The 27,538-nt window shown below is 36.1% G+C and overlaps 3 protein-coding genes and 1 long non-coding RNA gene across 11 annotated transcripts in view; 3 read left to right on the top strand and 1 right to left on the bottom strand.

Moving 5' to 3' along the window:
* tok (tolloid-like protein 1 tolkin) overlaps nucleotides 1-15,924 on the top strand; it is a 72,676-nt gene extending 56,752 nt beyond the window's left edge. For both annotated transcript variants that reach the window (XM_003701284.3, XM_012280645.2), the window contains exons 5-15: nucleotides 4,452-4,844; nucleotides 5,252-5,430; nucleotides 7,120-7,350; nucleotides 8,085-8,309; nucleotides 9,530-10,000; nucleotides 10,704-10,826; nucleotides 10,934-11,252; nucleotides 11,607-11,898; nucleotides 11,980-12,193; nucleotides 12,511-12,761; nucleotides 13,036-15,924. In XM_003701284.3, coding sequence (XP_003701332.2) covers nucleotides 4,452-4,844; nucleotides 5,252-5,430; nucleotides 7,120-7,350; nucleotides 8,085-8,309; nucleotides 9,530-10,000; nucleotides 10,704-10,826; nucleotides 10,934-11,252; nucleotides 11,607-11,898; nucleotides 11,980-12,193; nucleotides 12,511-12,761; nucleotides 13,036-13,206 — 2,869 coding nt within the window. In that variant the 3' untranslated portion in view covers nucleotides 13,207-15,924. The remainder of the gene's footprint in view (nucleotides 1-4,451; nucleotides 4,845-5,251; nucleotides 5,431-7,119; nucleotides 7,351-8,084; nucleotides 8,310-9,529; nucleotides 10,001-10,703; nucleotides 10,827-10,933; nucleotides 11,253-11,606; nucleotides 11,899-11,979; nucleotides 12,194-12,510; nucleotides 12,762-13,035) is intronic.
* Nucleotides 15,925-17,104: 1,180 nt separating this feature from the next.
* On the bottom strand, nucleotides 17,105-19,382 carry LOC143264664 (uncharacterized). Its single transcript, XR_013038520.1, has 3 exons — nucleotides 19,235-19,382; nucleotides 17,901-18,825; nucleotides 17,105-17,780 (listed from the first exon to the last, which is right to left on the bottom strand). It is a non-coding gene; the product is annotated as an uncharacterized LOC143264664 (long non-coding RNA).
* Nucleotides 19,383-19,440: 58 nt separating this feature from the next.
* On the top strand, nucleotides 19,441-22,002 carry LOC100880897 (tubulin alpha-1 chain). Its single transcript, XM_012280640.2, has 3 exons — nucleotides 19,441-19,591; nucleotides 20,503-20,725; nucleotides 20,808-22,002. The coding sequence occupies exons 1-3, from the start codon at nucleotides 19,589-19,591 to the stop codon at nucleotides 21,932-21,934; spliced, it is 1,353 nt and encodes a 450-aa protein (XP_012136030.1). The 5' UTR covers nucleotides 19,441-19,588; the 3' UTR covers nucleotides 21,935-22,002.
* Nucleotides 22,003-22,155: 153 nt separating this feature from the next.
* The window catches only part of LOC100880783 (klarsicht protein), a 159,482-nt gene continuing 154,099 nt past the window's right edge, over nucleotides 22,156-27,538 (top strand). For 2 of the 7 annotated variants that reach the window (XM_012280641.2, XM_012280643.2), the window contains exons 1-6: nucleotides 22,156-23,399; nucleotides 24,655-24,781; nucleotides 24,966-25,095; nucleotides 25,181-25,345; nucleotides 25,419-25,620; nucleotides 25,690-25,814. In XM_012280641.2, the coding sequence (XP_012136031.2) occupies nucleotides 23,363-23,399; nucleotides 24,655-24,781; nucleotides 24,966-25,095; nucleotides 25,181-25,345; nucleotides 25,419-25,620; nucleotides 25,690-25,814 (786 nt within the window). In that variant the 5' untranslated portion in view covers nucleotides 22,156-23,362. The other 5 variants (XM_003701246.3, XM_076532825.1, XM_012280642.2 and 2 more) reach the window with 5 other exon arrangements.

The raw sequence follows: 27,538 nt of genomic DNA on the forward strand, positions 1-27,538 counted from the left end.
ATGCCACGATATAATAAACTTTTTCTTCTCAATTATCCTTGAGTTCCCTTTCGAAAAGTTTCTCGAATCCCCGATTACCGACACAATTTGTTCTCCCGACAGGTTACTTCCATTTTTCATTTTTATATTTCAAACGTGTCACACGCAAATCGCTTAAATACAAGTAATCTCTTTTTTCCTTCGTTAACTCCACTGTCGACTAACATTACAATCGATCTTAACGCTCGAAAAAAAAATCCATAGGATCACCTTCGATAGAAAAGAAACTGCACCGTTCGACGATACATGAAAGTTGTATTGTACACGTTCACACCTTGCATCAAACGTGTGGCATTAACTATTGACAGGAAACACGAAAGGGAACAGTTAAGAATTCTATTCACACAGGAAACATGTGCAATATTGAAAACATCTTGCTGGTACGAACAGCAAAAATGTATCGCAAGGAAAGTTCTCTGTGAAATATAAATTAGCTGAGCTACTTTTTAAAGCAAAAAAATGAAGTATCGAAAGCTAAGTTCATAAAGGTGTTACAAAAATAACAATTATACTACGTTATAACACAACAATTTAAAATAATAAATTTCGTCTTATAAGATTTTTCTGTTTACCCAATTAGGAAGCTGGTCTTTCTTAAGTAACATGGCCGTCTCCTGTTTCCCTCTTATTTATGAGCACAATCAGGCTTCGCCCATTCATTAGGACCGGATCGAAAAATAAATTACAGTACCTATACAATGTAACTATAGTATGAAAAGAAAAGTAATAAAAGTTTAAGGACATCTACAGAGACCCAAAGTTTAGAGATACTTAGACTTGTAATTTTGTAAATCGACTCGAAGTGCACAAAACAAGTACGACCCTAAATAAGAATCCATATATTTCTATTCGAGTAGATATCCTCGATTGCGAAATATAAATTCAGTAACATAAACTTTACTTGTAATTCGACAAAGAAATCGAAATACTCTAAATCAAAATAAGACTACAAACGTATCGACATGTCTTTGTTTTTTCGATCAAAAATGAAGACATACGATCGCGCCGCAATCGTGCGAAAAAAGGTAGCTGGAATCACGTCTAGCCACAATGTAACCTGTAAGACAAAAGACAGTTAAGCTGACCCTTAGAGCATGATTCACAACAGTAAAAGCATCGAGTATCGTCTGTGACGGTCGTTGAAAGAAGGCAACCACCTCTAAACGGTGTTTTTCTCGTCGGCAGGCCAGAAATCTCAACGATTTGCACGTGCGAGAGCTCGGTTCGCCTCTCGTTTCTTCGTAGCTGGTGCACCCTTAATGGAACTCGCTCGGCTCGAGGCTCCGTTAATTAATTGTAATGCCAGGCCGATTCAGAAGCGCATAGCTCGACGGTCGAGAGTCGCCGCTGCAAGGGTGGTTCACCCTCGCGACCGCCGCTGCAGTGGGGAGATAGAGGATCCGCGGAGAATTACGCCCCCGCGGTAATTAGTACTAATAAACGAGGGGCATACGCGTGAGCTCGTTCCGATGTTTACGCGATGCGGAGGGGGCAAATTATTTTTTCAAAGTGTCACTCCCCTCGTACTACCACACACCATACACCGTTTTCCTTCCCTGTTTCTCGCTCTTTTGCATCGTATTCTGTCTCGTTTTATCGCTTGGCACGGTGTGAAAAAGTAATCTCTGAAATTAACCTCTTTTTTTACTTCAAGCTTATATATTATTTAGCGGTCACAATGACATCGTGATATACTGGATATTTTTTATTTATCGCCAGTGTAGGAGTAATCATATAAAAAATTTAGAATTGATAATATATTCTTTACTTGGGATGACCGATAGTAACAAGTGTTATTTATATACAGTAACGATGGTACTGATTTATAACTGCGATAAGCTTATAAACAATTATCTACTGTTTGTATGAGAGCTAATTAAATTTAATAATTTTAAATACTTCGGAAATGAAAGTTTCATATCATTTCTTATGTATACGTTTATCGACATAAATTGAATATTAAATTATACAATGAACCAGACAAAAAACGTGTCTTTTTAATTATAATTTAAGATTGGTCCCACTCGAGGAAATTACAAAATAATTGTATTCCCAATCGTAGTGATGTCCGGATATATGATCACCAATCTGAACATGTGTATGTCATACATCATGACTATACAAGGATAGTATTCTGAGGACTGACCGATATTACCAGCCTATAATTATTTCAATATAATTATAGCTCAGTTTATACAGTATATCATTGTTATCAAAACTCTCAATTTTTTCAACCAATTCAGCTTAAAATTAATAGAAAGATTAACACAATGTTCATGTTTACTATTTTATACGAACCTCAACTCGATTAAAGTTATCTTGTAATAAAAATCTAAAAATATATTTTCCTTGTTTTAATAATTCGATAGTCTCGGGTCAACAATTCCAGGAATCAGTGGGGATAATTCGCGGTCACATATCCGGACATTACTGTATATCATACTGTGCGTGAACTCGACATCGACAGCTTAGTCGAGTTCGACAAGGTGTTTGGATGTTGTTTGGCTTCCGATATACTGCACGAGAGACTACACAGTGTAACAATAACACACGCAGAAATAAAGTTAAAGGATCAATTTTCATCAGAAAATTGTCAAATTGTATATTCTTATATCGGTGAACTTGATCGTAAAATTCTTATGAAGATGAAACGCTTTATACAACCCCTCAAATCACATGTACAACGAACTACAAGTGATGGTATCAAATATTTGATTGTACTCGTAGATATTTCAAAGTTGTTCAAATGATCTAGGATCCACATATAGTGACACGGTTCTATCCACAATAAACGCAAAAATTGCACTTGTGAGTAATGTCATAATCCACAATGACATAATTCACTAATGTACTATCCAAAGAATCAGATTAAATCAAAATGCATATACTAAGCTCCACATATTCGTCAAGAACTGTTCGCACCAGACATTCGCATTAGTCGGTCCGAAAAGTGGAAAGTTGCTTCTGTAAATTCCTGGAGTTCATCTCGCGGCACGTGCACAGTAACGCAGAATGATCTAATTACGTTTCTACGATCTTTTCTTTGTGTTCGTCCATGACAAGCGGTGCATACTGTTTTTCGCAAAGCCGCGATTGCTTTCGCGCAACGACAACCGGCTATTCGTGAACTCGTACAATTGTACAGGGACACTAAAAAGCTCGTTCGTTTCGGACGAGGAGCAATTTCACTCGATATCGTAAAAAACTATGAAACCACGGTACGTTCGACTCGCGAGTAACTGTCCGGACGGTCCGTGGACATTTTTATAACCGTGAACACCTGTTTTTTTTGTTTCAGGAAATGCGTTGTATTCCTCTTACGGTTTAAACTATCGAATATTGTCTAGGTTTATTTACCCTCTGTTCATGGCGCGGCCATAACAATTCGCGTAACGTCCATAAACTATTTCGTCGGAATTGAAGTGCTGAACCGAGCATGTGGCTGGACAACTTCCACGGTTATCCGTCCGATATTTACTTTGTCAACAGCCACTGACCAATGTTGATTATCCCTTGAAACGTCTGACCGTTTTACGATGCGATACCACCGATGGCATACGACGAAATTGCTATTTACAGGATAATAATGGTACCCGGTCGCTTACAAACCCCTAACGCCGATAGTAATATTCAATATTACGCTAATAGCATATTAATAACAGAAAGCTTGCCGACTTTAACGAGCCACTGTTCCGGCGACGTTAAAACATTTGATGGTCGCTTTGCGCCGTAAATTTTCCGGTCTTAGTCTTTTAACGAGCCTCGCGTTCAACGCCGTTAGAGAGTAAATTTTCCGGTGTTTCGTGTTCCTTCTTCCCTCCTTTTTTCACCTTCTCTTCTTCCTCCACTTCCTCTTCCCTTTTACGAGATTTTTTTCTTAAGCGGAACCTGCTTTTCATTTTTACCTCGGCGAAACAAAAGGAGAAAGGTAGTTCAACCCCTTTCACGTATCTTTATTTATGCTATAACTCGCAAAAGGAAGATTCCAAAGATTAACTTGGAGTTTTGTTGCCTTTAACAGAAACGATATCTCGATAAATGGCTGAGGAATTGAATCTTTTACTAGGACGCGATTTTACTGAAAGTCCTCTAAGGTATTTTGTATGTATGCTAGTTTGTATTATTAATTCAGGAATTTTCTAAGTAAGTTAGTAAATTTTCTGTAAAGCTTGAAATTCACAAATTTTCAGATCTCACATTCGTATGTTACCAAATTCCTAGATGCACAATTTTTTTAATATACGAATCCTCAAATCCCCAAATTCTCAATTTTCCAAACTTCCATCTTTCTGAATACCTCCATTTCCACCTAAATAGTTTCCACATACAAAATCTTCTCCGACACTCGTAACAGCCACATACATTATGTGAACAAACATGATAATAATCGATGCAAATGCGTTCATTTCCAGAACGTCCAAACGCAGGCACCGTCGACGAAAGATACCATTGGTCAGACGGGAGTTCGACGACTCGTCGGACGAGGTAGTGTCGTTACACGATCGACAACTGCGTTCGATCGAATTTTACGACATGGAACATAAACCCAAGTATCTTGCGAACAAACGCGGCACCACGAGACACGGTTTTTCAAGCAGGACACGAAGAGCCGCGACAGCCCGCAAGGAACGCGTGTGGGACGACGGGGTGATCCCTTACGAGATCGATGGAAATTTTTCCGGGGCTCACAAAGCCCTCTTCAAGCAAGCCATGAGACACTGGGAGAACTTTACTTGCGTTAAATTTGTCGAGCGAGTACCCACGGAGCATCCTAATTATATACTATTCACGGAGAGACCGTGCGGGTGAGTTTGCCAACGCGTCGATGAAAAACACCCAATAAAACTTGGCCGAAAAAGAAGGATGCTCGGAAAGTTTGTACAGGAATTTACTGATAACGTTAATCTAATCAAATACGATGTTACAGGGTATTTTTTTAGTTCTTTAATGTGCATACATTATCTTTCATTAGAACCTCCATTCAATCGTTGTATTTTGTTGCGTGAATATGAAGATAAATAGTTTGATAAAGTTCTTGTATCTGAATAAACATAAATGAGCCCCGTATTTAATTATCGACAAAGTTATAAAAAATTATAAACGAATTCTGGTCTTTTTTATACTAATGTTCAAATAATATTTAACGACCCTGAGTTTCACGTATCAAAGTATACACGGTAATTCATTTTATCTTTTTGTCGAAATAATGTAGATGCTGCTCGTTCGTTGGCAAACGAGGCAACGGCGCTCAGGCTATAAGCATAGGAAAAAATTGCGACAAATTTGGAATAGTGGTGCACGAACTAGGACACGTGGTCGGTTTCTGGCACGAGCACACCAGACCTGATCGTGATCGTCACGTCCAGATTATTCGTGACAATATCATGTCCGGTAAGTGTAATCCTCTTCTATAATCCTTACAATAGAACTTTTGGTAATGGTAGTTGACAAACTCTCCCAATATTAGTTTGAGCACAGAAATTATTAGAATATGTTTGAAAAACAAAAACTTCAGAATATATGCAATTCGTCTTAGGTGCAAATAACTGTCTAGCAGTTTGAGTAATTCTCTAGCAATATCTAAGCGAAGTTTGATGTGAAGCTTTCGTAACCGCGTCTCGATGAAATCGACTAGGAACCGAATATTAACGATCGACGCTGGCAACTTGAACACAGGTACTTCTGTCGTGTCAAATGTTTCCGACGGTCCACGTCTCACCAACTCCTACAACACCGTACACTCACGGTGTTTGGTGAACGTGAGAAGGATGATAGTCGAAAGACGCGAACTGTACGTGCCCGAATCGTGATTCTATCGTCGAACGGAAAACGACGTCACGTTTGCCTTCGCGGCGAACGGCTTTCCGTTCCAGATTAATGGACCAATTTGCCGAGGGTGCCGAGCAAATCTCACTAATCATTAGTGATGACAACTAATCGGGCCGGTATTCTAATATTTACGCAGCGGATGACAGTCCCTGGACACGTTGATCGCGTCCCGATTAATGGATACTCATAACGGGGAATGGTAACGAGCTGTTTAATTAGCGGTACCCAACACCGGCCCAGCACCACCATCTGTTTACGCTCTGAAATTACACCTTGAGCCGTGGACCCTCTAACAAAACGTCACCGGTTCCCGAAACTATGTGCCATGGCTGACTGTGCTGTGGTTCTGTCCAAGCTACTGTTCGGCTATTTCGATGATCAAACAGCAAGTCGAACGATAACGACCGAGTAACACTCGGTAAACGGCCATTGAAGCAACCGTTCAGAACTACCTTACTCTCCTCTACCATTTGTATGATTCGCTTCAACCCTATTACTCAGATGCTCAGACTTCAGGCATTCGAGTCCGTCTGTTCAGAAAATAGTTTCGAAAATTATTTTTAAATGAAACCTATACACAAATACATACAAATACACACAAATTGCTTGTTTTAAGATCTTTTAAAATCAAGAACTTTATCGTGGTGTGTACAGTTACCTGCACATACATTTATCTGTATGCAGACACATACGAACATACCTACACAAATTGCTTGCTTTAATTTTTCTGTAGTAACGAGAACCTGATGAGCAGACCTATGAATCATAATTTGAATGATGGATCTGGCGAGTATGAAAATCCGCGTAAAGGTAGGAATAGAGAATCAGTAATTGCACAGAAAACCGCATACCTCGCCGTTTTCAAAGACCTTGAAATATCAGGGTGAACATTCTAAATTATTTTTTTTATACATCAATAAGGTGTGCCCTTTTCTATTTAATTATCTACTGCAACAAATTGTTGACACCGCCGAGCTATATGGCCATTTCTATCTGGATGGCAACGTGTTAGCTCAGTGATTGCCACGGTGGTCAGCAGTGACCAGTCCCGCAAATTGAACGCTTTGACGATCGCATATTTTGTGGAATCTATGACTCTTTCAATTTTATGTACCCTGTTACACCTAACAGGAGGTTATTAATACAATTATGTTTCAAAGTTCCGTTTAATGTACGCTAAAGTGGTAATATATTGATATTAATTGAGATAAAGGAAATAGATAGAAAATCGAATTAAAATTATATTTCCAGGTCAAGAGTACAACTTCAACAAATTGACAGAGGAGGAAGTCAATTCGCTCGGTTTGCCTTATGACTATGATTCGATCATGCACTATGCGAAGAATACGTTCTCAAGGGGTACATATCTGGACACAATTCTTCCGATGGAAAGTCACGGAAAGAAACGTCCCGAGATTGGTCAAAGACTTCGGTTGAGCGAGGGTGATATCGCTCAAACGAACCTTCTCTACAAATGTCACAGTAGGTATTCTTAAAAAATATCAGAAATTCATCGACCATCGTATCTTATACGTTGGTTACATACATTTACGGGAGTAGCTGAACGTAACCGAGTATGCAAGAAATATGCTAAAATTATGCAACGTGTGTATTACATGCATATTACATATTCGTATACGTTTATAAAATGCGGGGTAACATAAAAGTCACAAAGGGGTTTAGAAAGTTAATAACTATTTTAAATTTTCTCTCTGTTTTTCTTTTTTGAATTTGCAAAGCGTATACCAGAGATTTATTATAGAAGGTTACACGGTTTTATGTGGCGAACCAACATCGTAGAATTTTATTTGGAACATTATCAGTAATGCAGATTCAACGAGCTTATCGCCCTTATTTTCATATGCGAAATCCTCCCTTTTGGTGGCGGCTTCTGAAGCTTCACTTTGCAAGCTTGAAAATGGCGGTTACTTACGCGACACAGACCTTTACACATAGTTCAAAAAATCTCCATAAATCATATCATGAATAGGAAAATATTAAAGCTTACAAAATAAGTTAAATCCTTTCGTGATTTACGCCGCCACATTTTTAGTATATTTTACTCGCATACACGTCCGCGATCTACGTATCACAGACCACGTACAAGTTTCAAACAAATGGAAATTACATTCGAAACTTTTCGATAAGCCTCAATTTTAACCGCGTTCCTTTTTCTTTTCTCTCTAACAACACGGTTGTTCTTTTCCCTGACACAGGATGTGGCAGAACATTTCAAGAAAACAGCGGAAGTTTCGGATCCCCGATTCATCCTAACGGATCACCTCCGATAGAAGGTGAACGATGCGAATGGAGGATTACAGCGACCCATGGAGAACGAATAGTCCTTAACATTACATCGTTGAACATACTTAAGAGCAATCTTTGTCGCAGCGACTATCTCGAGATTAGAGACGGGTACTGGCATAAGAGTAAAGTGTTAGGTAAGCTTAACAGTCGAAAACCTAAGTTGAAATTTACACTTATAGTAGTATCAGGCTACAAGTATCCTGTTCTCTATAGTCAAGAAAATGTTCAATTCCTTCTTATAGTTTTCATAGAAAATTCAATTTAAACTACATGCAAAGTCTACTTAATGACATGGAAAATCATGAATTTATTTTATACTCCATGTTTTCATTTAACTTGGAATATTCACTCGCATCAAATAAATTTGACTCTACGTATAAAATTCACATTTAATATAACGTATTAATTGAATCATAAACATTTCTGTATGATAGCGTAAATAATATAATAATTTAAATGATAAATATGTTTTATACTTGCGAAATATTTTATGCATACTACTTGCTATTTAGTAATCGTGAATATGAGAATTTAATTGTATTTATTTTATCAAACGCGGTGCGATAATTAATGACCTTCTGATGATAGGTGTCCTAACAAAGAGGACGATAATCAGCTTTCACGCTGGGTAACAATTTACAGGAGGATTTACTTTGTTTATACGATCCTTTATGGATCCGCGTGCAATTAGTATAAATATTATATTTTACTGGATTTAACACGGTGCAGCATTTCGTGCGACGCGTCGAACGCCACTGTGAATACAGCTATGCTTAATATGCAGTTATTATAGTTAGAATTATCGGGGACACGAATGTTCAACACGTTCGCTAGCATTTAGTTGGAAATTCATTTATACTAGAACGCATTTCTGTTTTACGCATTGTACTTTTCACCTTTTTGATCCTTAAAATTCCTGTTTTTCATCCCCCATTTTTATGTCTACATTTTCATCGCTCTCGCATGGTATTGTCTCTGTATGTGTTACGTATGCGTTTATCTCATATTTTCTAACGAATGAATATATTTTACACTTTGTTCAAAGATATTTTATATGGAGCACTGATTTCAATTTTGAGAGTGATTCAAAAGTCGTAATTGTAATTCCACAATTACATCTACAATGTAATTTAAGTACTCTTCTAAAAATTTCTTTATTTACCATTGCTAGTGGAACAAAAAGTTTCGAACGCAACACCTAGATGTCGCAATAAGGACTGAGAACGACTAGAAAATAAATATCGAATATAATTCGAGAGCACGAGTTGAAAAAATCCTATAATCTTGCTATTTTTATTCAACACATCAACTCGATTTTTCTATCAATCAAACTGAGTAATGATTAATTTGACAGGTCGTTACTGCGGCAATGGAAAGATCCAGGATCCGATCGTATCGACAGGAAGTAGAATGCTGGTTACGTACGTGACATCCGGTCATCAGAGCAACGGCCCTCGTGGCTTCACGGCATCATACGAAGCCGTTTGCGGCGGCGAGATCGAACTTGACGACACGGGTCACTTGGAATCACCCAACTACCCGGAAGGTTATCAATCCAGCAAGGAATGTGTGTGGAAGTTGTCGGTACCGCAGAACTTTCAAGTGGCGTTAAAGTTTCAATCCTTTGAGATCGAGAACCACGACAATTGCGTGTACGACTATGTGGAGATCCGTGATGGTCATAACGCGGACTCTCCATTGATCGGGGTTTATTGCGGCTACAAAATACCACCGGACATTAAGTCCACCGGTAACAAACTTCTCGTGAAGTTTGTTAGCGACGGATCAGTACAGAAGGCTGGATTTTCGGCTACGTTTATGAAAGGTGCGATTAGCAATTTGCAGCCGACAGTTTTAACACTTTGACACGAACTAAATCGTTAAAAATTCCGGCGGGAAAATATTTTGTTCTTGAATAATGAAGTTTTTAGATATGAAGAAGGGGAAAATTTTCAGAGTTACGCGAAGTAAACTTTTTATTATTCAAGCAACAAACTTTACGGACAGACTTCGCTTCGAATATACTTTATCAAAAATTCTACGTTTTTCTTCGTTATGGGTCTTCAAATGCTTAAATGTTTATGGACATTAAATTTTCTTGAGAAGTCCGTTTATTGACTATTCTTTTTATGGATAAATCTGATGTTCTTCCGTGAAACATTTTTTCACTTTTTCTGCATTGCGTCTGCTTCTTCCTTTTGCTATACATACAGTTTGATTGCCTTTTCTCTGAAATATGGTAATTAAATTTTAATTTCTGTTTAGAACGAATTGTAATCACTTTTAATCTAGACCTTTCATATTATCAGAAACGGAATATGTGATCGCCAATAAAATTTCAAATTCTATTTAGAACGAATTGTGATCACTTTTTGACCCTTCATTTTGTGAAATCCGGAATATCTTGGATTCTATGAAATATGTGACCGTCAAAGTATTAATAAGAGCTTTAAAAGGATAAGTTCGAACAATACGAACAATCTCACGATACAATACGAACAGTTTCACGAGTTCAAACAATGTTTCAGAATTCGACGAATGTGTTCTAATCGAGCACGGTTGCGAACACAATTGTATAAACACTCTGGGTGGATTCGAATGTTCCTGCAATCCTGGCTACGAATTACATTCCGACGGAAAGCACTGCGAAGGTAAATAACTCTTGAGTAAATACTTTCTTTTGAAATCCGATTTCATTAATATTTACATATTTTCATTTAATATTTAAATGAGATAATTCATTATACAAAATGTTCAGATGCCTGCGGTGGAGTATTCGAGGACAGCAACGGAACTATTACGAGTCCTTCGTTTCCTGTAACGTATCCAGGAAACAAGGACTGTGTCTGGGAGATTATAGCTCCGCCTCAATATCGTATCACGTTGAATTTCACTCATTTCGATTTGGAAGGCAACAATGCTCGCCAACAAGAGTGCGAATACGATTCCGTAGAAGTAAGCAGCAAACTTGGGGATGACATTTTAAGGAAACACGGAATCTTCTGTGGATCGAGGCCGCCGCCATTAATTACGTCAGAGGGAAACTTTATGAAAGTGACGTTTACGTCTGATAATAGGTACAACTTTGAATTTAACAAGAGGGTAGTTCAGTGACGAGAAGACCGAGTCCCTTTGATAGAACCTTGTTCTCTGTTAACAAGTACAAGCATTTTTTGCTCCTATATCCGTTTGTGACAAAATGAGTCTACTGTGATAATCGACTGTAAACTTCATCCTTGACTATTCTGGTAATGAGAGAGATTGATACTTGCTTACATCAAACTATTGAATAAGATACACCGATTCAAGGGCTATTTAGTTCATTGTCATTCGACTATACCCTTTTAAATACTTCTAACCTTACGACAATACTTCTAATCGTACTAACCCATTTTTTCTTTACTTACTTTTTCACCTTCCTGTTATTACAGTATTCAAAAAACAGGATTCGCGGCAGTCTTCTTAACAGACATGGACGAGTGTGCCAACAACAATGGTGGATGCCAACACGAATGCAGAAACACGATAGGTTCATATCAGTGTTCGTGTCACAATGGCTTCACGCTCCACGAAAATGGCCACGACTGTAAAGAAGGTGGCTGCAAGTACGAGATCGTTGCACCCGTTGGTACCATAACGTCGCCAAATTATCCGGACTATTATCCTGGACTCAAAGACTGCGTTTGGCATTTTGTTACCAAACCTGGACATCGCATCAAGTTGGTCAGTTCTTAAGGACGTTATTATTTAATCTAGTCTATTTGTTATTGTTAAGAAACGATATTTACATTCTGCATTTTGCAGATTTTTAAAGTGTTCGAAATGGAATCTCATCAAGAATGTAATTACGATCACATTGCAATTTATGATGGCGACTCGCCGGATAGTCACGTTCTTGGTAAATTCTGCGGTACCAAAGAACCACATCCAATTTTGGCTACCGGAAATCAAATGTACATGGTATTTAAAAGCGATGCTTCTATTCAGAGGAAAGGCTTCCTGGCCACTCATAGCACTGGTAAGATACTCAACTATTTTCTATACTATAGTTACATAAATAAACTTATCCTTCATAAAGATACAATGTTAATAAATCAATGTTTCACCATCTTGTCATTTATGAAGACGTCAGAGTATCAATATACATATTAAGAATATTTTAGTTACTATATTCAATCATCTACATGATATTGTAAATATTTCAGTATTGTCAGTAAATATTTAGATTGCCGAAATAGTGATATTTGTCAGTGGTTCAAAATCTTTGATACATAATGTTATGCTTAGTACTAAAAATATTATGTTTCGTTTTATTGACCGAGTTTTATTTTGCAGCTTGCGGAGGTCATCTCGTTGCAACAAGCGAAGTGAAGCACTTGTACTCGCATGCCAAATATGGTACTCATAATTACGACCACAGAACGGACTGTGATTGGGCCATTGAGGCTCCACCTGGCAAAAATGTTCATTTAACTTTTGTCACGTTCCAACTTGAATCCGAAAACGAATGCAATTACGATTTCGTCGAGGTTTATTCCGGTTTGGATACGTCCGGTCTTCTTTACGGACGATACTGTGGAAATAGCGTATGTATAACTTTACTCTGCATTTCTTTGTTTATAAATCGTCATTGTGATTGTGATTAGAGTGCAGGAAAAAATAAGACTCTAGCCAAACTTGATACTCAGGACTTTGATGTAAGAGTCTTTAAATGAATTTCATAATTTCAACTCGTCAATAGCTTTGATCATTCTGGAGTAAATATTTTTAAATGCAAGTAAATGTAGAAGGAGCTGTTACATCTGTGTTTATTGATCTATATCGATCGAATGGTATAATCTCGAATTAATTGCATTCCAGAACACCACCGACTTCATCTCGATCAACGAGGCGTTACTAGTCCGGTTCCGAACCGACGACACGATATCGAACAAAGGTTTCATGGCGTTTTTCGTCGCGGTCGATCGACAAGACAGCGGTGAGAACTACGGTGGTTCAGAAGACGAAGACGCCGACGAAGAGAATCTCTGATCCGTGTCAGGCCTCGCCAATCGAGTGGGCTACGGGTACCATATCGGTACACTCTTGCAAAACAACGCTCGAAGTGAAAACGAATAAAGTCTGATGATCGCTCAGAGTCGAACGTGTGTGCCGTTTCATCGACTATGTAGCCCAGACACACGTGAATCTTGCTCGATCGTCGAGGCCGTGAAGCATTTGTTCTTTTCTCTAAGTACGTTCGAACGAATTGAACAAATCGATCGCAAATCGATCAATGTTTGAACTATTACTTATGTGATCGATGTTTAATCAAAGAAAGGTATTTTATGAGGTTAGTGGACAAGGATAATTTATTCCATCAGTGAAGCGTTAATTAACGGCTTAATCATTTGGATTTAGCATGTACCATTCTGAAATTCGGCCTATATGGGCCAATCGTGCCATTCTATGTTTAGATAGATCGCATTATTATATATTATCATTATAAATTACATGCCCTGCGGGAATTGGCGTAATTGGACTCGGACTAGGGTGGGTTTGACATATATATGAATGGGCTTAATTTTCTAATTTTCATACCTTAATTTTCTAAGCTTCAAATTTCCAAACCCTTGAATTTTTAAATTCCCAAATTTTTTGAAGATCTACTAAGACCTAGATCTACTAATTTTCCAAATTTTCAAATCTCCAAATTTCCTAATTTCTAAATTTCTAATTTTGCGAATTTTTAAACTCCCCAATTATGAAACCTGAATTTACTAATTTTCAAATTTCGACTTCCTAGTTTCCAAATTCCTAAATCTCCAAATCTCTAAACTTGTAAATCTCTACATTCTCTAATTCCTAAATTCCCAAATTCCCCAAATTCTCAAGTTTCCAAATTTTCAAATCCCCAAACTCCCAAATTTCTCACAATTTCAAATTCCGTAACAAAAATTTTCAAACTTGCAAATTCCAAATTTTCCAAACTCACCTGATCATGCAATTGACACTTTGAAACTAGATGACTTGGCCCACCCCCAGTAGGAATGCTAATTACGTCAATGCCAGCGAGAAAGAAAAAGATAAATACGACTTGGTGTTGCCAAAGTAATATTCTATGTTTAATCAACGAGTATGAGAAGTCAACGAGGAACGAGAAATGTCCTTATTCGGTTGACGTTGTTCTTTCAAACACTGCCCCGAACCAAGCAATTCGATCATGTTCGAAACAAGGAAAAAGAAAAGTCACATCTCCTCGAGTGTGCTTTCCGAAATCATTTGTTCGTTTGTATTTTTTTCTCGACAACAGTGTTGCACCATTCAAGAATGTCATCGGAACGTTTTCGTGTAAATGGCTCTAAATATCGACAAGAAAACCACGGCAAACGTAAACGTATTTTAATTCGAACGAGGTACGTTGCCAGACTTTTTCGCTCAGATATGTTCGATGGAAATGTTCCAAGCGACAGTTCGTGCAAAATACTCGAATAATCTAGACATAAATTTAGATATAGCGCTGTTTCGGAAGTCAGCGACTTAGAAATTTAAAGGAGGACCTCGAACCGGCAAGTTTCGAACGAAACATCCTCGAGGTTCTTCCTCTCGAACACGTTTATTGTAAATAGAGAAAAAGAAATTTAGATGTAGACGTCGTGCCGTTTTATATAATATAGTCATAGGATCCATCGTCGATCAGGCGTCTTGCTATCGAGTGGATTTACAGATTTCCAACGACGGTTTTCAATCCTGTACTTTCCTTTGTGTTTATCGAAATGTTACTACAAAGTACTTTTCCGCAGAATAAACTTATTGCAATCGGATAATTTGGCGCAGTGATGGGCAACCGTACTCAAGAAAACGTGCAATCGCAAGCTTTCATGAATAATCTGAAGTCTCAAAATTACATTTTTATATTTAAAAGTTTTCAAATTTCTACATATCTGGATTTTTAAATATTTATATTTCTAAATTTCCAAATTACTAAATATTTAAACTAGAAAACATGAAATCTCAGGAATGAGAACTATATCGTTCTCTGTGTATCTCACCTCGTACACTGCTCGTCATTGCCCGGAAGTTCTTGAGCATTTGATCTGCCCATCACTGATCTAGCAGATTGTATCGATTAGATAGTGAATCATCGATATTCTACTGTATACTTCAAGAAACTACGTTTAAAGCAACTAGAAGATTCAATGATTTTGTCGTAGCTTAACATTACGAATCAAATAACGAAAATCGAATTAACACCTTGCTAAAAAGAATGCGTAAAATGGTGTACGTATGATTTGAAAAACGGATCGAGCTACGAAACAAGAAAGGAGTTTATCGGTAAAATTTCATTCGGACAAAGTTTCTTCGTAATTTTTGTACGTAACGCACTGCCTCGTGTACGCCATTTTCGTAATGGTATACCAAAGTTACACGGAAAACAAACTAATTATCGTTTGTTACTCTGTAACACGAATACATGGCCTATATCGATTAAAAGGAACACGAGCAAAGGAAAGAAACGTGCAGAAATGTGTATACACTCGCGGACAAGTTATGCGTATAATGTTGATCCTTCGAAAATTCGTACGCCTAAGATACACGTATAGTTGATAATAATAACAATGATAATACTTTATCTATTATCTGACGATAATAAACAATATTAAGCGCCGCGTCAAGTTCCTTTTTGTAAATTATATGTGATTTATTTGTTCTCAGAAATACACGTTATAGGCACTCTATATATATTACTGAGCAACTATATACAACTAATACACGAGTCTCTTCTATTAAACAATATTCCTCATACCCATTGGCGTAACTAGAATTTTTATCCGTGAATAAGCCTGGTACTCTACCTTTTTCGAACTCTAACTTTTCGATCTCTAATTTTTCGAATTGACAAACTTAATCATTTTAATATTGATGTGAAGATGTCGAATTTGCATTTTAAAAAAATTAATTTACATTAAGGATCAATTCCTATTTTGAGGAATTTGATCGAATCTTACAAAAACAATTCGTATTGTTAGGCAATTTCAGATTTCGAGGACCAGTTCACATTTTAGAGCGAGAAGGGGAAATTTGCATTGGAGGTCACATCCCCACCTTCTAGTTACGCCACTGTCTTACCTGAAATTACCATTGGTTAAAAAGCTATAAGAGTATGGATAAAAAATATGGAACTAAATGTACATCCTACGCATTCTGGAAATAAGTATGATCGATTCTACCGTGATGTAGTTTACTACAATGTAGTGTTCGAAATAGTGAGCTGATGTCATTTTAACGATCAGTGATTACCAAAGGTAATAAGTTCAAGATCAATCGCTCGTATGGTATGATGGATTGAAACTTGATTCTGCAGGTAAGTGCTCAATACGATTATCACATAAATAATCTTGAACATTGAAATCATTACTAATCACTATTAATAATTTCTAAAGAAAAATTTGTTTGATCGCATGATTCATGAGGATAAATATATCGATTGAACCGGGAGATATTAATCATAAGAATTCGATAAGCGGGAAATAAAAAATTAAGTCTATAAAAGTTGATGCGTTACGAAGGAAGACTGCAATTCTATCTAACTATATTTGGTGAATGAGATCGCTACAAATGCAAGGACAATAAAATGCGTGGTCGCTCTGTTACATCATCCAGCAGGATTGTATCGATATAACGATTATGTTAATATCTACGGTCAGCTTCTACGATCGTACCTGGGTTCTACAGAGTTATCTCTGCAAAGTATTCAAAACAACATGACTAAAACCGAATGCAATTTATCTTTCAAAGAGGGCACCGACGTGAGTCAAATTTTCAATGACGGTAGCCGGAGAAAGTCACGTTACGTCATTCTTATCTCAGATCAATGATATAACGCTTTACGCGTAAGAAACAAAGTCAAAACATGACTTTATAAACTTGACAATGAGGAACCGAAAAGTAATTCATACATGCTATATTTGATAGAACATTTAGAATTGCTTATACATATTCTTATTTACAATAGTACATTTTTAGTGAAATATAAATATTAGCAGTGAAATTTAAAATACATTAACATTTTTTAACTTGTATCATTCAATTCCTTACAATTTATAAGTTAGATACTGATCTTTTTTGAATAAAGTAGAAAGAAGTTCTTGAAGGGACTCTCTCCAGAGACTACGCAATTGAGTTTTACATGCATATTGTACAGATGTGTTCTCTCCAACGGCAATAGTCCCTGCCCCACCTTGCAAGTCTTCCCAGCGGATCGTCGCGATTTACCGCTTTCCTTAGTCGGGAACCGACCGTCTGTGACCAATTTTAGAAAAAGTGAGCGGCCGCGTCGCACATGCGCTCTCTCACGACGACTCTCATCCTTCCTTGGCACCTCTGCACGTCGAGAACGACCGAATCATTCAACTGAACGAAAAAGGAACATCTATTCAACCATAAACCAATTCGGGATTGTTTTACCAGAAAGTATTAGCTGCATTTCTTCTTTCCTGCAATAAACAATGTATTTTCTATAAGTTACAATATTACCTCATTTAACTACTTAAATAATAACTTTAAAATAATATCAGTATTTCACACAACCATCCTTTATTATTTTACTTTTCTTTTCTTCTTTCCTGCAATAAACAATGTATTTTCTATAAGTTACAATGTTACCTCATTTAACTACTTAAACAATAACTTTAAAATAATATCAGTATTACACACAACTATATTTTCTTTATTATTTTACTTACACAACTTCCAATTTATAAAATCTTCAGATATAGGGATTTATAAATTCTCAAACTTTGGTCGTATTGATGAATTCCTGAATATTATTTAATATCAATTTCTTTGCAAGACAAACATGCGTCATTGGTTACACTGGGTACACAGCATAGGACACACACGATGCGTCCTTGGTTGCATTCGTGCACGCACAGTGTACATTGCACTCGGTCTTGCAACATTTCAATGTCTCCGCCATTTTGGGAGTTTCTGGAAGCTTAACCGAGCTAGCTTTAAACTCGGTAGTTTCTTAGAAAGAGATAAAAATGTCTAATCGATGTTGAATGATAAATGTTACATACGTCTTTTCATTCACAAGATAATTTTCGACAAATTAAAGACTTGCAAATGCAACAGGATTATAAATTAATCGTCTCTTCTATCTCGGTTTTATCAGAATTTACTGATAGAAAACCATAATCCGGTTTTATAGTGAATACGCGTATGTTGAATATTTAAAATAGTCAAGTTTGCAGTTTGTTGCAACTGTTATATACATGCAAATTTCAAATAGAAATTCACCGACGTAAAGTCTATTCTTAACCAATGGGCAAGTTCAACGCCCATAACCAACCGCGGTAGTTTTGCAACTAAGAATAAATGTCGCGTTGTTTTGCATTTCTCTACCGCTCCCTTTTCTTTACGACATACAGAAAATTTTGAATAAATTCCTAGATACCTACCGTGCGTGAGAATCTAAAGAACAATCTAAAGAATGTAAAGAAAGAAAATACGGAAAATAATGTGTAACACTCACGTCAGGAGAAACATTATCACTTTACAATCGTGTGCAGCTTTCTCTCGAATATCTTTTTACATGTGCGACAAGAAACTCTGATGATCTCCTTACAATGGAACATTTTGCGAAAAATCACGTACGGTTTCCTGTAGCTAGAATATGAAGAATACTTTAACTTTAACATCGTAATTGAAATTGATGAAATATAACACGTAAAACCAGTTATAATAATCAACGATGTGACTAAATTATGCATTCGTGTAATTAACGGAATGAACGCGTCAAGCAACGTCAGCTATAACCTACTTAACGCAAAATAATTATTATGTCGGTTTCTACCATCAACGAATGCAAACATAGTTTAAATGTACCGAAACTGATTTCTAAAGTGTTTAAAATAATTATCGAATATGCAGATTCCGTTGCACGATAATTTGTATTTAAATAATTGAATGTGTTTATTGAAATGCGAATAAATTTATTGCGACGATCGCGCACTTTAATACAAATTATGTATTGAAAATCAATAATGATAGAGTCAATGAACAGGTCGTTACATACCAATTTTCTTGCTACACCCGACGAAATTTGTAAAATCAATAAAATAAATGTCGCATGACAGGAACATGGTACTATATTTTACTAGTAAGAAACATGCGTGAACTCGGTACGGCGTTCTGCGGTCGTTCGTCGACCAATCAGAACAGAGAGTGAGATCATCGCCGACCAATCATCAAGCGCCAATACAGTCGATAGTCAGGGGTATAAGACCCCGCGGACAGCGTCACTCGCGCATTAATCGCTTGGTGTTCAACCGTGCATCGTGTGTGGTTGATAGCAGAAGCTCCATTACTTGCTCCAACTATCGACTACTCATTTTTTACAAGAGCGTAAAACACTTTTCTAGACTTCAAAATGGTAAGTAAATAATCTTTCACTGTTTCTATACATAAACCAGGTCGTATCGTTCAGTTCGCTGTGCTGATGAAGAAACGCGACTGGCGTAAAGACGCTTGCACCGGCCGGCTCCGCCCTTTCCGTTATGACTCACTTTTTAGCGTCTAGATACCGTTAAAATGATCGAAGCGTTTACTTATTAAACATAATCTTTGTACTTATCCTTTTCTTTGAGAAATTCATTATAAAAAATATTTTGAGGCTTGAACGCAGAAATTTGATATTTCTTTGTTTCGCGTCCATTGTACAATGGAGGGAAATGCGCGTCGTTTTTGTGACGCGATCGATACTAGAAATAAATTGTTTTAATTTCTGTCAAATATTTCATGAAAGTAATCAGCAGTCCACGGATATTGAGTTATTTAAAATACATTGAAATCTGTAAATATTTTACATATATAAATATATATTTAAATATAATATATGCGCAAACTATTAAAAATATTCTATAATAATCGATCATTTATTATTTAATAATTCATCGGCTATTATTAATTTATGAATTAATTGTACTTGTGATATGATGTTATCTCTTTTTAACTTTGTCCATTTTGTCCATTTTTTAAAACATTAATAAGATTGAATATTAAACACATGTACTTTCTTTCAAGATTATTATTCTGTTGCTATGAACTTTAGTCTTGAACTATAAATGCATATTGTAATATTATCACACATTCATAAAGTTATTTTTTTGCAATTTGTTTAAAATGTTTTAAATATTTCCATTCACTTTTATCCATTTTATAGATTTGATAACTGTATAAAATACATATTATTGAAAACACCTTTAATGTACCATATATGTCATGACATTTTTTAATTTTTTATTTCAAATAATAAATTAATTGTTTTTATGTATATGTTTTCAGCGTGAATGTATCTCAATCCACGTTGGCCAGGCTGGAGTCCAAATTGGTAATGCCTGTTGGGAATTATATTGTCTGGAGCATGGCATTCAGCCTGATGGTCAGATGCCATCAGACAAAACTATTGGAGGAGGTGATGACAGTTTCAACACTTTCTTCAGTGAAACAGGTGCCGGAAAACATGTTCCCAGAGCTGTTTTCATCGACTTAGAGCCAACAGTAGTCGGTATGTAATAATGTTAGACATGTATATTGCATTAGTTTATGTTTTATTACTAAATTATTTATTGCATACTTTTTCTGTTTAGACGAGGTTCGCACAGGCACCTACCGTCAACTCTTCCATCCAGAACAGTTGATCACAGGCAAAGAAGATGCTGCAAATAATTATGCTCGCGGTCATTACACGATCGGCAAAGAGATTGTTGATCTCGTATTGGACCGTATTCGCAAACTCGCAGACCAATGTACCGGACTCCAAGGTTTTCTTATTTTCCACTCGTTTGGAGGTGGTACTGGCTCTGGCTTCACATCGCTGTTGATGGAACGTCTGTCCGTGGATTATGGAAAGAAGTCGAAATTGGAGTTCGCAATTTATCCAGCACCCCAAGTGTCTACTGCTGTGGTTGAACCCTACAATTCAATCCTGACCACTCACACCACTTTAGAACATTCCGATTGTGCATTTATGGTTGATAATGAGGCTATTTACGACATCTGCCGCCGTAACCTGGATATTGAGAGACCAACGTACACCAACTTGAATCGTCTGATTGGACAAATCGTTTCTTCCATTACTGCCTCGCTTCGATTCGATGGCGCTCTCAATGTCGACCTGACGGAATTCCAAACTAACTTAGTACCTTATCCCAGAATTCACTTCCCTCTGGTAACCTACGCGCCAGTCATTTCTGCAGAGAAGGCTTACCACGAACAGCTGTCGGTCGCAGAAATCACGAATGCCTGCTTTGAGCCAGCCAATCAGATGGTAAAATGTGACCCACGACATGGAAAGTACATGGCGTGCTGTATGTTGTACAGAGGAGACGTTGTACCTAAGGATGTTAATGCAGCCATCGCCACTATCAAGACAAAGCGTACCATCCAATTCGTAGATTGGTGTCCAACTGGGTTCAAAGTTGGTATTAACTATCAACCACCCACGGTTGTACCAGGTGGTGACCTCGCTAAAGTACAGCGAGCTGTCTGCATGTTGTCGAACACCACAGCTATCGCTGAAGCTTGGGCCCGTCTTGATCATAAATTTGACTTGATGTACGCCAAGAGAGCATTCGTTCACTGGTACGTCGGTGAGGGTATGGAGGAAGGTGAATTTTCTGAAGCACGTGAAGATCTTGCTGCTTTGGAGAAGGATTATGAAGAAGTTGGTATGGATTCTGCAGAAGGTGAGGCAGAAGGAGCCGAAGAATATTAAACTCATCATCAAGGTTTTTCAATGACGTCTTCATCAATGATGAATAAATAAAATAACAGAATTTGCAATTGTTAGTTTTGTTACATTATTCCTATCCTTTATATACCTTACTGAATAATTTATTTACTTGAAGTTAAATTTGATCATTTTTTAGAATGTTGGGATGGAACATAATTATTTTTTAGTAATTGCTTTGCTGATTAAAGTACTGCAGTATTAAAAGTGAATGATCATGTTAAATATTAATTTCTGTTAAAATAATTCACTCATTAAGTTCGAGTAAATGTGAAGATTTAATACGATAACGTTAAAGCATTATTCTAGATTTATAATATGTTACTTGCATTGAAATGTATATACATAAAGATTACATGACTACTGGATATCAGGAAATATAAGAACGCGGAAATTTGTGGTTTATAGACGTTATCAATACTCGTCAATCAACAAATACGTATCTAGGTGAAGTTTACATTAACGTTTCTATTTGGTTTACATATAATTTATAAAATCTTTGTAATGAAACTGGTACTTAAAATAAATAATTAGAATATTTTATTTTGTTGCAATTTTATTATTGAAAAGCACAAGAGGTATGTTTCATTTTTATTTTACCGTAATCTGGTGTCTATTAGCGTTACATTCTTTAGTTTCCTTTTTATCGTATTTGCACTTATTTTGATCTGTACAAATAGTTTGAATGCATCATCAAGAACAGTTCTCGATTGGAGCAAGTTTCAAAAATAACCGTACCCTTTTATACACTCCACGAACTATTTCTTCTAATAATTTACCACGGTTGTTTGCATTGTCTTTTTGTGAATACAAGAATATCTCTTCTAATTCCTATCTTAGTTTCGTATGCACCAGTTCATCTCGCTTTATTTCAATAACAAGAATAGATATCTTGCTAAGGGTGTGTTTAAATTAAGTGAGCGAATACGCATTCTTCCACCACTTCCGTTCAACGCTTGTTCGTCAGAATATGTGCAAACGCGAACGAATGCTCTAACAATAAGAATGCTCGTTCGCCGAATCAATTCAGTGTAATTCAATTTGATACAATTTAATCCGACGCGATTATATTAATCTCAATTTAATTTATCGTACTGAGATATCGGTTTGATGTGACCGAACAGGTTATCAGGTCATTATTCAGCCAAAACGAACATGAACGAATGCTCTTGCACCTTCTGCATATATGTTCTTGTACATTTAGTGCAAATGCCCCCTAAGTATCCGCCATGAATCGTAGCACCACATTTGCCATGAACACGCATGCGCAGTATGGCAGTGCACGTTGGTGCATATCGGTGTGCACAGTGGTGTGTAAGGCGGTATTTTGTTAGAAAAAAAAAATTGGCGGTCTCATTGGGTTAAAAATTGTGCAAATGTTATAAACAAGTAATTAATAGTGCGTCCAAATGAATGGACCATCTGTTCGGGACCACAACGAGTAATATGAGTGAGTGAATACAATATTAGTTAAAATTTTCAGTAACGTTTCCCTCGCGAAACAAAGTAAAAACCATCGCTCTTATATCGATATAATATAACATCGATGCATCGAAGTCAAATGACACTGTACAATGAACATTCAACACGAATCACTTAAAACATATTTGAATAAATGCCTCGAGACAGGTGTGTCGATGCCTTCTGTATATCGATATATTGTTTGCATACTGCTTGCATGGCAAGAAGCTGTGTGTCTTGGATGTATGCAGTGGAGTACAGCCCCTCCAACTCGAGTTCTTGTTGCAACGTTCTCCGGTTTCCTCATTCACGTTTTTTTCTCGCGTGCTGAATAATACATTTAGATTAAAATCATTTTAAAGAATGTTAACTTTATTTCATGACGATTTACGATAAGAATGAGTGAGTATTCCAGTGGGTGACGTGAACGTCCAAATGACTTCGTCAATTCTACCGTTCTTATCTTGTAACTTAAGCCGAAGCATAAATGAGACTTGTATTTCTGATAAAACGTGTACACTTTGATGCTCTACCTGTACGAAATGCATGCGTGTAGCGTGTGTCCAATACTAATAAAATTTGTTACCTACACGTGTGTTCCACCAGTGTGTTAGAAATAATTCACGTAAAACGGGCTTTGTATCGTGTTGCCTCTAATGCACTAAAATGCTTTTTTTTTTGACATAAGAATTTAAAGAATGGTATGGAAAAGTTGATTTCATTAATATTTTCGATACTGCCCTAGATCTAAGGCACAGTATCCTATACGTGGCAAATTAATCATGTAAACAATATTTGATTGTTATGAAATGGAAGAAAGTTTTCTTACAAATAGTGAATGTAAGGTTAGATTCTTGTTTCATTTGTTGTTCCACTGTAAACTTAATGCAATTTAGAGCAACTACTTTCATTTTGAATTGTAAATAATAAAGGAGTGCATGCAAATGCTTCATGTGTTTTACATTATATTTATCAAATTTTTCTTGCAATTACATTGTGTTAAAATAAATGTTATTAATTATTGATGTTTGAAATATATTCTTGCCCTTAAATGTGTGCTTTATTTATTTAAAACATATTATACATTAGATTTTAGAATTATCTTGTATTTTGGATCTTTGAAATTAAATATACATGATGTTAATAATCTTTTAATAGAGATCTTTTATAAACAAATATGTGTAATTTTTAAACCTTATGCATTATAATTGCTGTTATTATTTTTGTTTTTTTACGTATTACAGACCACTGCAAAGCCATGAAGATGAGCTTCTCTTTATCTTCGCTTCAACCGCTCAGCCATAGCTTGGAAAAGCATGGCAGTGCGGGTACAGCGATAGAAAGACCATACAACAGTCTCACAAAGAAACGGTTTGTTTATTATTTTTGTATTCCGCATAATTTTAATCAGTGCTATATATTTATATGTTTGTTGTTTATATTTTAATAAATGTAAACTTCCTTTTGCAATTATGGAAATTAGTATCTCTATACCTTTGATTTATATTTAGTTGAAAGCAGCTGAATGTATTTTACATATTAATTAATGTTATAGGAAAGATCCAAAGCAACTTTACTCTCAACGTTTATGGGCAAATCGTGAAGATTGTAAAGATGATTTCTGGGCAGCAATACGGTCTAATTATGATTATATTATGGATACTAACTTAATAGATAGTTGTAAGGTATGTAGTTTGCTATATTTTTAACAAGATTAGTTCAAAATTTATGTAGCATATGTTAATCTGCACTTTCTTTTAATTTCAATAGGAAGCTAATGGTGAATTAACTTGGGATGAGACTGATGTATCCACACAATCTTGGAGTCTTAAAGAAATAAGTAGTCAATTCTCAGAATTATATTCATGGTTAAGAGTTCTTCAAGAACTAATCTACTGTAAAGAAGAAAATTTGCTAGATAAAAGTCTGCGTGCGGTGTGTATATTTTTTTTTACTCAATAAGAAATCTTTTTTGTTTCAATCTAATGATTAATCATTTATCTTTTAGGCTCACATGGAGGAGCTGCGACGTAGGGCATATAGAAGAAAGTTATTCAATGAACAAGCTGGAAAATTAGTGTCACGTGCCCCTGCTTTGAAAGATGAAGTGGCGTGGCGTGTTGACCATTTAAATGCAAAATGGGAATTAGTTGAGCAAATTATGGCACCTGTTGAGAGGCCAATATCTAATCAACAAGATATGTCAGCAGGTAACTTGTTTGTATAAGAGCATAGGAGTTAACACAAAATGATGTTGTTAACAATGGAAAATGTTATAGATTTTGAACATGAAGTAAAGTGTTTGAGAAAATGGCTGCGTGAAATGGAGTCACGTCTTCAGCCTTTGAGTTTTCATGTAGATTGGACATTAGCAGAATTAGAGGAGAAAGCAGTGGAACATATGGTGAGTACAAAAACAGTAATTTCTTAATGGAAACTAAATAGCATCATTTAATATAAAATTATATCCTTATAATTGAATACAGTAATAAGTTTGATGACAATTTATCTTTTAAATATATATTAAAATGGCCGCTGATATTATCAATTTTTATCTGTGCATATTATGTGAAGATATTAAGATTAGCGTGCTGATATTTATTTTGTTAGTGCAGTAGTGTTTTTCGAGCATCAGTATTTCATATCTTTAGTAAAATATTATTGTTACAAGTTTAAATTAAGTACTGAATGATAATATATGTTGGTAAAAAATTGTGTGTAACCAGTATTCGTATCCGTTTTGAGATCATTATGAAAATGCAAGGTCACTTATGACACAGGTTCATAATTAAATTATGAGTATGATCAAATTTGAAAGACAAATAGTACAAGTAGAATACCGATCGAGTTTGGTCGACTTACTGGTTGAGTTGAAGTGTGACAATATCAGCCGACTAGTGCTGGCAAACAACTTTCGATCACGTTAGTATCTCTGTACATCACAAGATGGCGTTAGGGTTATTGTTTTTATAAATATATGTATGATCAAAAATTGAAAAATCTAAAAACAAGATTTTCGGCAGGTGGAATTAAATACTGCATAATAAATTATTATTATACGGTTTAAATAGTTACAACATTTGAACTACGTGACATATCTTATGCGACAAACGTATCATTATTATTGAAAATTAGTATTATATAACAGACGTTTCATTCAGTTTTTATTGCTAATGAAAGGATATATTAGCGAATAGCAAAAAGCGTAATGAATACGATGTTCGATTTTTTTTCTGTTTTATGTCGAAGTAAAAGAGAGTAATTTAGAACGATTTCATTTCCCGGTGTAAGAGAAACGTGCAGTTTCTCATGGATTCCACGATAAGTAGTGAATCGAGGATAATTTGACGTTTAGTTGCATCTAATGTTTAATCGAGTCCCTCCTTAGTCGGAAATTAATAATTTCAATAATCAGTGTAATAAAAATATCTTTTCTCTTTTTAATTTGCTGTAAGTGCTTTTTATCTAGATCAGCGTAAAGTACAAAGGTGAAAATGAGCAAAATTATTTACCACTCTATTATATAAATATCGATTTCTTTCCTTACAAAAATACAGCGTTAAATATATTCTGATACAATATTAGATCTAATTTGTTTTCATAATACGGAAAAATCAAGTTATGATAATTTTTCTTTTCACCAGAATATTATCGCTTTTAATTACTTAATTAACATTAATATCACGGTAAATCACACTGAAATTCTGAGCACAGTTTAATTCTAAATTCAGACATCGATAAAATCGAACAGGAAGCGTCTAATTCGAATAACTTAAATTTAGCTCTTTACGTTGGTGCGAATAAATTTGTTTATGCCTTCGTCTGGTTCATTGCTCTCTTACAACACCCATATGGCACGCGTGTTTGTTTTAAGCAAAAATTCCCTTGCCAACCTGAGAACCGGCTAATTTTGTCGTTCCAATCAATGCTTTACTCTGATTCTACAAATCATTTTCGTCTCGCGTGTTTGAAAAACAATCCAGATTGAAACGTGCCTCAATGTTATCGACCAGAGTGCTCGTTGCACAATATTCTTTCCGTGGTGTTATACTGAGAGCCATTAACTCGATTCGAACAATGAAATCTGAATCAGTTTTGATGGATATATAAAGCTCGTTCGAAATATTT

This window comes from Megachile rotundata, chromosome 1 (genome assembly GCF_050947335.1).
Source record: "Megachile rotundata isolate GNS110a chromosome 1, iyMegRotu1, whole genome shotgun sequence".
NCBI lineage: Eukaryota > Metazoa > Arthropoda > Insecta > Hymenoptera > Megachilidae > Megachile > Megachile rotundata.